The sequence below is a fragment of the Silurus meridionalis genome, chromosome 14, assembly GCF_014805685.1.
Source record: "Silurus meridionalis isolate SWU-2019-XX chromosome 14, ASM1480568v1, whole genome shotgun sequence".
NCBI classification, from domain to species: Eukaryota; Metazoa; Chordata; class Actinopteri; order Siluriformes; family Siluridae; genus Silurus; species Silurus meridionalis.
The window spans coordinates 15,323,870-15,335,489 of NC_060897.1; the positions used below are offsets into that span (position 1 = coordinate 15,323,870).

The 11,620-nt window shown below is 39.7% G+C and overlaps 1 protein-coding gene across 13 annotated transcripts in view; it reads left to right on the top strand.

Annotated features, from left to right (window-relative positions):
• The window catches only part of cep112 (centrosomal protein 112), a 139,609-nt gene extending 128,280 nt beyond the window's left edge, over positions 1 to 11,329 (top strand). For 10 of the 13 annotated variants that reach the window (XM_046866277.1, XM_046866274.1, XM_046866285.1 and 7 more), the window contains 3 exons: positions 5,772 to 5,873; positions 7,995 to 8,059; positions 10,809 to 11,000. In XM_046866277.1, coding sequence (XP_046722233.1) covers positions 5,772 to 5,873; positions 7,995 to 8,059; positions 10,809 to 10,890 — 249 coding nt within the window. In that variant the 3' untranslated portion in view covers positions 10,891 to 11,000. The other 3 variants (XM_046866283.1, XM_046866284.1, XM_046866287.1) reach the window with 3 other exon arrangements.
• The last annotated feature ends 291 nt before the right edge of the window (positions 11,330 to 11,620 follow it).

An 11,620-nucleotide genomic window follows, 5' to 3' on the forward strand; every position in this document is an offset into this window, starting at 1 on the left:
AACAGAGAACACACAAAGCATCTGCTGAACAAGAATCTGGCTCACACTTCACAGCAGCTGCAGAGAATTGGCACCTTCCTTGCTCCATGGAGCACCAAAAATTCCTTTTATCTAAGGGAACACTAATAGATCACTGACTTTTTCTGGATGAGTTTTAGCAAGCGTAGTCCAGACACCAGATAATTAGGCTCAGTTGGCTAGACTGCCTATAGCATCTGCATGTTGTGTGAAGGATGAGACCTTTAGCATTACCCGAAAAAAACTTGTGCTGAAAGCAACTCCCTTGTATTCTCTTCTGACACCATAATCTGCGAGTCCAGAACTGGTGTTAACATTTGACGAGGGAGGCTCCCCTCTTCATTGAATGAACTCTCCAGCCTTCCTCCGAGAAGGAAAGCCTGCAAAGCACATCTACTCCCACCTCATAAACCTGCATACCAGTCTACATCCCTCCCCAGGCCATCATACACACGCACACTCCGTGTGCGTGTGCCTGCGTGTGTATTCAGCCACGTAAATATGTGTGGAAAGTGAGGCAGAAGGGCCTTCTCTCTATTTTCCATGCTGATATGGTCCCAGTTTATCTTCCAAGACATGTCTTTGTAATACTATCCACAGCATAAAAAAAGCTCTTTTGCCAAGACTTCAAACAGATGTTCTTCCATCGAGCCTCTTCCACGCCTATTCGTGCCTGCTTGGCATAAAATGTCAACAACAGCCTAATATAGTGCTACAAACACATAGCATGCACCTTTTTTGAATAAAGAGATTAAGCTTGAAGAGGGTTTGATAAAGCGTGCTGCAAGAAGACACAGTCTTGCTTTATGCTTTATGGAGAATATAATCTTGGGTTGGTTTTGTTGCATGCTGAAGATGAACGTACTCTTACTCCATTCAAAAACATACAATATTATACGTGTTTATTACATATATGTTCGGTATATAAATGATTCGAATTGAATAAATTCCATACTAATGCAGATACAAATAGGAAGCTGTTAGACAGGTTTTTTTGTTGTTGTTGTTTGTACGTTGTTTTGTTTTTTTGCAAGAAAGCTTTAAGACTATGTGCGCGCATCAGGACTGGGATCCTGCAGGATGAAACGTGTGGAGCTTGAAAGGACAGCTTGTGGAAAGCTTGTGGGTTGTCAGGTTTCAGCTAAATTCCCAACTCAATAAACACACTAAAGGATTTAAAGCTATCCCAAAACTTTTCAGGCATAGGAGGAAAAGGGTAGATGCATCGTACTGCTTTTTTTAAGTCTTTGCCTGGTAAACAAGTTAACAGTCCTGCACCTTCATTACTAACTGCAAATATGTTTGCCACAGTTGCTCATCAGGGACAAACTTACTTACAAAGAACATATTTATATTTAATCACCACATTATCTGTGTAAAGCTGTTTTGAGACAATGTTCATTGTTAAAAGCGCTATACAAATAAAAATGAATTGAATTGAATTGAAATATATACACATACACGTCATACTTTTTCAGCCTGGCCACTCTGCTGGTGGGACAGTGACCAAATTCAATAGCTTTATACAAGGAAAAGTTGGTCAATTGTTGAATTGTATGAATTGTTGTTGTTTCTTTTAAGTTTTAGTTTGTGCCAATAGTCCTACCCAAACACTGCCTTGCTGAGTTTACAGAGAAAAAAGTCTTCTCTAAAAATCCAATAGAGTTATAATGAAATACTCTACACTCACGTACACTGCATTCCAGCCCTGTAGTATTACTTGTCCATGAGACATTTCTGATCTTTCTGAATCGTAACCCAAAAGGTAGATAAAATCGGATAACACAATATTCGATGGTGTATAAATAACTGTTTAATAATAATCTGTTTGTCGCCTTAGACAGAATATAGAAAGCTCCAAAAAATGTTTGACACACACATGTAGAGAAAGCAATAGACCACAACTACTTCTAATTTAAAACTGAACACATGCGCAAAGATTTTGAGCACTAAAGAGATGCAGATAGAGATAATGGCACTGCATTTCACACCTCAGGTTCTTTGTTTTTGACCAAATTTCTGCCTTATTGTCAATTTAGGTTGAAAATATTCTTGCATAATCTAAAGCATGTGTGATATGTAAAAGCCAGCCCTGTGAGACAGGTTGTATAACATTTATATATATATGTATGGTGTAGTATCTTTTAGTGAAAGTGGATTGGTGTGACAGAACTTTGAAGCCTAAAAGTCTAACCTGAGAGCATTTAGAATTGTCAAAGAAGCTTTTAGCAGTGAGTGGGTGCAGTCACTTTCCATTAACCAGCTCATTCCAAAGCTGGACCTGGTTTTGGAGCTGCTTTCCATATGACCAACACCTCATAAGCCACATGTCTGCCTCATACTGTAAGTGTCATAAAGCACCTCCTCTGATTTCTCATTACTCCGTCTTATTGCTGTCATCAAAAAAAAGGCTGTTTCAGCTCATAGCGAAGCGAGGTGTTATTTGAAAAAAATACAAAAAATACAATGGCAGCGACGTCCCCACTAAAATCCTTTTTCAACATAAAGGTTGTAACTGGTGCAGGTTTTGAAATAACCCGATATTGCATCTAATGAGATGCTTTTTTGCCATTTAAACACTCGTGCTACATCAAACATGCTCAAAACCAACGCCCAACACGGATGCCCCTCATTTCATTGACATGCATCAAGTTCTTGACAGCCTGACAAACTTTATTTGAATGTTCTGTTGACTGAGGTCTTGTTCCTTTCAGTTGGCAGCTGTCAAAAACCCTGGTGTGTGCCACGCTGTGCCAAATAAAGTCAAATGGAATGCTATATATAGTTGAACAGTAAGCAGTTATCAAAAGCAGAAAAAGAGACGGGCGCTTTAAACAATAGACACATTGTTTGGTACTGTTGGTAAACTGTGGTGTATAGTGCCTATTTAATTTGTCCCATCAACATGCACAAAAGCCTTAAGAGCAGTTTGATCACAGGGTGTCCTCGAATTGACCCTCACCATACTTCCACCCCCGTCCCTGGTGTTTGTCACGAGCTGTCATTGCCTCCCATTCACTGAAACAGAGAAAGGCCTCTATGCATGCAGGATAGTTATCTCTGAGGATAGGGAGCTAACTGAAAGCCTTGTCAGTGGCATTCCATGCTAAGTTCACCATCAATGTCTGGCCCTCCCATTGATTTACATTATCCAAAGAGCCTAACTTTTGAAGTCTGCCAGAGGTCTTGATCTTGAGGTCAAGACCATGAAAGCAGGGTTTGGAATCTTCTTCTTGGTTTAGTTGTCTCTGTATGGGTGCAAAATATATTTCCAGCCATCATGCTTGATTTAACTTGTTTAATAAGAAAATAATAGTTTTATAGTTTAAATATTTAACGTTATGTATGTATTTTAAACCTGCTTTAACCTGTTTTACTATTGGACTTGTGGATCATCAGATTGCTTTGGGGTGATCCATCGAATACAAGGTCTGCAAAGAGATGTTTGTTTGCATGCAGCATCAGATCATGCAAATTTCACTTGTAACACGTTTAGTGAGAGTGTAGTAAAGAGTTGACTCGTAAAGACAAAGTTGTGACAGTTTGAAAAGGATTGACTATAGTAAGCTTAGTCCATAGCTCCATGGACTATCTGAGTTGATTTTAAATACTGTGTGAACACGTGGCATTCCCCTTTCTCCGTGTGCATTGCGTGTATTTGTACTTGAAGTGGGTGATAGTAAAATGAAAAAATGCCCAAGATTTACTCTCGCAGATCATATCAGACGTTCAGCTCATAGAAACATTTTCAGAAATTGTGTTCACATTTTGACGGTTTCTGATTGTCCAGGACCTGAATTTGTTTCAACTTATAGTTCTGACTTTCTACAATTAATCTTGAAACATACAAAAGAGTAGATTGTGAGACGCTTCACAGAGAGCGAATTAATCTTTTTTTCCTTTTTTTTTTTTTTGGTCCCGGATGAATGTGTAGTAAATTATGTCTTTGCTTTGCTTCTGACTAAACAGAAATCAAAGTGAACCATAAATATATATTGATGTGCTGATGAATAAAATATAGGTGAACAATAAGGGTTTGCTTAATCTAAACATCACTGTATTTTTTCAGAGTTGCTGATCTATGACCCCACATTCCAAAGCCGTATACACACCAGACATTAACTCAGCTGTCATGGAATCTCTTTATGCACATGTCTCATGCCTTTATTTTGGCATCCAAGCACAAACTTCAACTTACTCTATTTGAGCCACACAGCGCTGGTAATACACCAAGGCAGTTTTGTCCACCTGTGGCTCTCTGCACGCAGCTGCTGAGAAGGAAGTTACTTTATTCTCTGCTATGGCTTCTGACAAGTCCCTGGCCAGACAGCCTAAGCTAATAGAACTGTCCACATTGGGCCTGTAGCCAGTCACAATGTGCAGTTCCACGGCTCTTTTCCTTGAGCGTCATCCAGCAGAACTGCTCTCTTACCCTACTGTTCTCTCACTCTTGATGCCTCTGCCTCCCACACTCGGAGGCAAACAATCATGGAATGTCGACTCTGATTATCCGCTGGCTGCCAGTACAGCATAGAAGGCCTCGTCTGCTGTGAGCTGTACAAGATAAGTTGTACTGGATTCCAGGACATATATTTAGGGGGTTAAGAGGATTGAGATGGAGGTTGTTACATGGAATGTTAGGGTTAATTTAATGCCACGGTATGGTAACGGTTTTTGAAGATGAAATGTCGAAGAAAGGTCGTTCTGAGGCACTGAGACTGGGCCAACTTTGCTTGGTCTTGTTCCATTTGTTTAAAATGGTTCTATGTAATACTTTGCTTTTCATTATCACCTTGTGTGTTTTTTTGTCATAAATGCTTAGAAGCTGGAGTGCTGGCTATGTGGCAAAGACTTGATCTAAAGTACATGTTGACCTGGTAACAAGGAAAGACTATTTGTACTTTTCTTCTTTGAAGTGTCTCCCAAGTCCATTCATCGTATGCAGAAAGATTCATTACAGACATCCGGAACTTCACCAATTCAAACTCGCACAGACATTATTCTCCCTTAGACACTGCACAGCACACTTTCTCAAAGGAACGCTTTATGCATGCATTCACACTTGCCGTCAAATTTCCCTTAAAAAGGATACGATGTGTTAATTATGCATTCGAATGCATTTGCATTTCAGACGACCGAGGCGCTAGGGTTTATCTTTCTGCTTACACTGTGTTTTTGTGCTTGTAAATAAGCACATACCAAATACATGGCAATTACATAACCAAGAATTTCTCCCTCGGACGATCAACAGTTCCTGCGCTTTTGAATCACTCCAATGTCCAGATATCAAATATTGCCGATGAATTTTGATTACAGGCTTTTATCCTGTTGTTGCTTCACTGTGCTAATGTTTTAAATCAGCAGCCACACAAGGGATCAGTTGGTTTTATGTTCTGTTTAGGTTTATGTTTTGGTTTTTTCAGAAAAAAAAAAAAGATGACTTGCAGACAGGTGTAAATATCACCCATTAAACATGAACCTAATATGAATTAGTAGCCAAGAAAACTGATCCTGACAATTATACAACACAATAGCAAAGATGTAATAATTTTTTTCGAGTGGCTTCCTAACCAAGCTGTTTAAAACCCATCAATTGTGGTTGAAGGGTCATAATGGTTTACGGCATACGCAGCTTGTCCCTTCTGAGGGGTTAGCTGGATGGACTGTATTTATCGCAAGGTGATGTGGCCTAGCGGGGGCGCTGTTATGAAGCTTATGAACTTCCAACACTTTCTCTATATTAATCTCAATAGATCACGCGCATCCGCCAGGAGTACGAGTTAAAGATTAAAGGCCTGATGCCCGCTGAGCTCCGGCAGGAACTGGAGGACACCATCACCTCTCTCAAGTCACAGGCAAGCAGCATCTCTTCAAACATTCCCATTCATTAATGTGCTATGGAAGTTTGGTTTAAAATGTTTCTAATGAAAAACAATCTCCTTTTAACACAGTCAGCCTTGTCTGTCCCTTTGGAAACCGTATGAGCTCTCGTTGGCGCTTTTATGCCACTTAGTTCTTTTAATTACCACACTTAAACGTTATCACGTTTGGTTCGTTTGTCTGCCATCGTAGCCTCGTCCTCCGCTCTCCAACCACAACTGCTCACCCTCAGCTCTTTCTTTACAGAGAGGCAAAGCCCTGCAGCTTTGAACTGGAGTGTCTCTTGTTTATTTGATTCCCCTGAGGACGAGTGTTGGGGGTAGCTAACAAGTAGTGCGAGTTTTTCCGTAGACATGGATCTAATTTGGCCATGGGGCTTTGAAGTGCCAGGCCTGATTTATCTTCCCTCATTCGCAATTATACCCAGGAACCACATTAATACTGGCTTCAAGAGCTGCAGCCAAATGCTTATTACTTACACCGGACCTCACTCTGCCTGCATCTGCGTTGATATGCAAAAAAATTAAATCTTTTTTTTTCCAAAGGGGTAAAGCCTCTGATGAAAAAAACTAAATACGTCAGAGTGGATTTTTGTTTTTCATTCTGATCATGTTCTAAGATCAAAAAATGTAGCTGCCTGCACTGCTCAAATATGTCAAACATCACATGATGTGTTCATCCCTTTAAACCAAGGTGGAATCTGGGCACCCCCATGGGTCTGTCAGGAAAAAAAATGAGAGCAGCATAATGTACTATGTTAGTATGAAAATAATTCAGAGGAAAGCTCAACTGCACAGGACTATGTTGGAGGATATATATTGCACAATGTGTGTGTTAATCCTGACTCTCCTCTGTTTCTGACACAATTCTTCCTGCAGTTATTCTGTTGTTTAATGTAAAAAAAAATAAAAAAGTTTAAATAATGCTATTGCACTAAGGCGAGTTAAATCCATTGCAGCCAGCACATTGTATACGAGCTCAGTGCCGTAGGTTGCACATCATTATCCAATCCCACTCCGCTGGACTCAGATCTGATCAGTGGCGCATGTCTGCTTAAAGATTCTAATCCAGACTCGTTTTCAGATACTTCTTGAATAGTGATGTACATAGTTCTTTTTTCTTTCTTTTTTTTTTTTTTTTTATAGATTTATTTTGATATTTGTTTTCATTAGCACAGCCTGATAATGCATTACAACACGAAATGCAATTATTACCAATGGAATTAATGCCAGCTGAATTCTTCGCCACTGTGGCTAAAAAGGGATGTTTGGAACTGAATACTTTTTGAATTACTGTAAAAATAAAAATCGTTCCAGTTTATTTCACATTTTTTTTGTAACTCGTACAATCATTTAAACGTCTAATCTAATGCCAGTTTTGATAAAAAAAATAATAAATAAGAAAGGCTGCCAATTATTCAACTACTATTGTGTAATCCATTATGTTCATGAAAGAAATGTGTAATAAAGGCGCCGGTGGAATCTTGTGAAACTCTTGACTGCGAGTTAAAAAAAAAAAAAAAAAAAAGTGTGTACACTCAGAGCTGCTGTAACCCTAGACCCTGTTTGATGTCTCCTGTGGAGTGTGTTCATCTCGAGAGCGACCTGGGCTGAATAATCCCAGGCAATTTTTTTAGGCAAAGTTAAGAGGGGAATTGCACTTTTAAGGTCAGGATCATGAGGAAAAAGGACTCCAGAGAGAGCATGCTGCACTGTCTAAGGGACCTGATGTACTGCAGTACCGTGTTGCACACTTTTAGTCGATAGTCGTAGTAACCTAAAATATGTTATAGAATAAAAAGGAAATTAGTTTCTCAGTACTTGGTGTTCGTTCGACCTTCTAAGAGCAAGGGCAGTTTTTATCTCATCAAGAAGGGCAGGAGCAAATAGAACAAAGCTGGCATGAATTTTTATTGAAGTCTTCTTGGTGCGCTGGAAAAGTAAATACTTGCCAGTGCTTTGAAAAGTAGTATGTTGTAGGATGACGTGTGGAAGCAGTGGAATGCGTCTACATTTTTTTTTTTCAGACATTTGAGATGTTATTAACTGTGCGCGTGTGTGTGTGTGTGTGTGTGTGTGTGTGTGTGTTGGCTGCAGGTCAGTTTCCTTCAGAAGAAAGCATGCGTTTTACAGGAAGACTTGGATGCATGCCGCAGCAGGAGGTGAGAGATCCAGTGTACTGCCGTTATACACACATTCACAATTTTCATTCTCATTTACACTCTGATATTTGATAATGGAGCCCACATGTCCACTTGCATTCATCATTCATCACCACCTGCATTGTGTATTCACGTCAAAATTCATCCGATTTTTTGCTACGTTTCCCTTTGTGATGTAATCAGAGGCAGGCTGTGCATAAAAACATGATAAAAGTATTTTATTGATAGGGATTTGACAAATCTGAGTTCCTAGATTCCTGGTTATGGGAATTAATCTCACAATGAATTTTGAACAGCAGCAGCTTGTGAAGCTTTTGAATAGCATTGCAACGCTAATAGCACCTCTTGTAGTACATTCTCAGTACATTTTAATCAAGGCGGCTTTTAATGCTGGATGTACACAAAAAGCAGATTCACTGCAGTCCCCGTGCACACTAAGCTTATTTGTTGAGCTTAAAAATAAGGTATTTAATTAAGTACAATGTTTAACATGTCAAACAATAGTTATTTAACAATGTAGTACAACCACTTATTGGACAGTGTTGGGTTTATTCCCAGTGTGTTTTTTCACATGCGATAGCTCAGCAGTGCTGTACCGGCAAGTAATATAAGATATAACTTTACAGAAAAAATAAATGTAAATGAAAAATAAACAAAATATTACACATACAAAATGTATTTAGAAATACAAAAAAAAAAAGTTCAATGAACAATTAAAAAAAAAAATGCCACAATGGAAATGGAATCATAAATAGAGTAGAGTTATACACTATATGAACAAAGGTCTGTGGACACCTGACCATCACACCTGTATAACTGTTTAGTGAACATCCCATTCCAGATAGGTTTGATTGCTGTAGTAATGACCTCCACTCTCCGGTTCAGGCTTTGATTTTGATCATTCAGCTGAATGAGCATTAGGGGTTCGGCTCCGATGTCAGGTAAGGTGTCATCATCCGTCTCCATACTACTCTGTCCTCTACATCTGCCTCTTTCAAACCAACTACCTGCATGTCTTCCCTCACCACATCTATAAACCTCCTCTTTGGCCTTCCTCTTTTCCTCCTTCCTGGCGGCTCCATCCTCAGCGTTCTCCTATCAATATACCACATGTCTCTCCTCTGCACATGTCCAAACCATCTCAATCGGGCGTCTCTCACTTTTTCTCCAAAACAACCTACATGTGCCGTCCCTCTAATAAACTGAAAATGTATTCAATGAAAATCTCAGCATCTTTAGCTCTGCTACGTCCAGCTCCACCTCCTGTCTTTTAGTCAATGCCACTGTCTCTAAACCATACAGCATCACAGGCCTCACCACACTTCTTTTTTATGGATAAGACACCCTTATCCAGTGTGACTTACAACTGAGCAGGGGAGGGTTAAGGGCCTTTCTCAAGGGCCCAGCAGTGGCAGCTCGGTGTTGGTGGGATTTGAACTTGTGACCTTAAGTCCAATGCCTTAACCACTGACTAACACACTCTCCATTACTTTGCACTGTTGAACCCAGGTACTTAAACTCATCCACCTTTACCACCTCTTCTCCCTGCAACCACACTATTCCACTGCCCTCCCTCTCATTCACACACATACTCTGTCTTACTCCTACTGACTTTCATTCCCCTTCTCTCCAGCGCGTACCTCCACCTCTCCAGGTTCTTCTCAACCTGCTCTCTACTTTCACCACAAATCACAATACCATCCGCAAACATCATAGTCCACAGAGATACCAGTCTGACCTTGTCCGTCAACCTGTCCATCACCACTGCAAACAGGAAAGGGCTCAGAGCCGATCCTTGATGCAATCCAACCTTCACCTTGAACCAGACTGCACCGCCCTTGGCAAATCATGTCTTTAATAAACTTTGTGCACAGGGGATTTAGCATATTAAAACATGTTTGCATTTCTATGAGAAAACTAACATTACAGCATGCAAGTACATCAAATACAACTGTATGGCAGTTGGTGACAAATAGGAATGATGGTCAGGTTTTTACAAGTGTTTAGCCGTAAACTGCAGGTAAAAAAAAACTATAAAATGCATTTCTTTTGAATAAATATTATAGATTTTACAAAGTGGGTGTGGCCTGAGCAGGAAGTAAAATTGATCCCTGATAATATGCTCCTGCAAAATACTGTCGGCGTGAGTTGTGAAGTCTGGCTCTGACACTTGCGAATGACTGTGAAGCCCAATGCATTTCCAAACTTTATTTCTTGATGATGTGGGGGTGTGTGTAAAAGAAATCCCTCAAATAAATAGAATAAACACAAGTTACTTTTTTCCACTTGTATTATACATTACTGCATCATACATTACTGCATCACACTATGCACTACAAAGTGCTTTTAAAAGTATCCAGTTTCACTGTAGAGTACCTGTACATACCCCCACACATACATAGAAAACACATATGCCTTGTTCAGGGCCTCTAGGAGCCCAGGTTTGCAAAAAAAAAAAAAAAGAAGAAGAAAAAGAAACAGTCATTGCAAACCGCAGGGGGAAAAACTGCAGTATTATTGAGCATGCTGATTGATCCGCACTTCCTCGTTCTCTTTGTCATTCTCTCTGTGTTTGAAGAGGGACGTTGCCTATTCAAATATTGGCCTAGTTGAACCGAGCACCCAAAGGGAGAGACTTAAAGAGAGGTGAAGGAAAGGCAGGACATAGATGTGATCTGAGAACAAATGAAGTCAATGATTTACTCCCTGACCGTTAAAATGTGCAAGTCTGCACCTTTTGTGTCTCTAGTGGACCAAATCCCCCTGCTGTGTTAAGTGCTCGTGTTGAGTGCCATCTGTCAAGAGGAATGTACGCCACTCCACCTTTTTAGTGTCAGCTTCCTCCCAGTGCCCACCTGACCTGCCGCTCAAAGCCCCTAAACAGCCATGTGATGCCTTGTGTCCATCTCTCTCTCTCTCTCTCTCTCTCTCTCTCTCTCTCTCTCTCAGGTAATGAAGGACATGCAATATTCAGCATTGAAGATTTCACCCATCTTCACACACTATTTGTGTTTTGGACCATGACTTGCTTTCATGTTTTCTGTGTCATGTTTGAATTAAATTCTTTTTTAAATGTATTTATGCACTGAACCATCATATTTATTTCCATTTTTTGAGAAATAATGAGTTTTGCTTAATGTGGCATGGTGTTTATGTCTCACTACAAATGTTGCATGCTGTTTGGTCAGCCATGTTTACTTGATTTATGAAAGGAAAAAAAGAACTGTCGCATTTAAATTCACCTTTTTGTATTAAATACATTTTTTTCTATCGAACGCTTCCATTTTTCATCTTTTTTTCAGATCCTCGACTTTTCATGTTCAGTTCAAAAACCTCAACTTTTTCCGCCACGCTTTTCTGACATTTAAATTTTGACTTTTTCCCTCCTACAGTAAAAAAAAAAATTATTCTGTGTATCCATCTGCACTTTTTCTTTTATCAGCAATCAGCCTAACCATCGATCATTGTTTTGGTCATTTGCCATTTAACTGGTATAAAAGGAGACATGCAGCTGAGCTTGCAGATATTATTATAATGCAGAAGAAGAAGTAGAAAAAGACA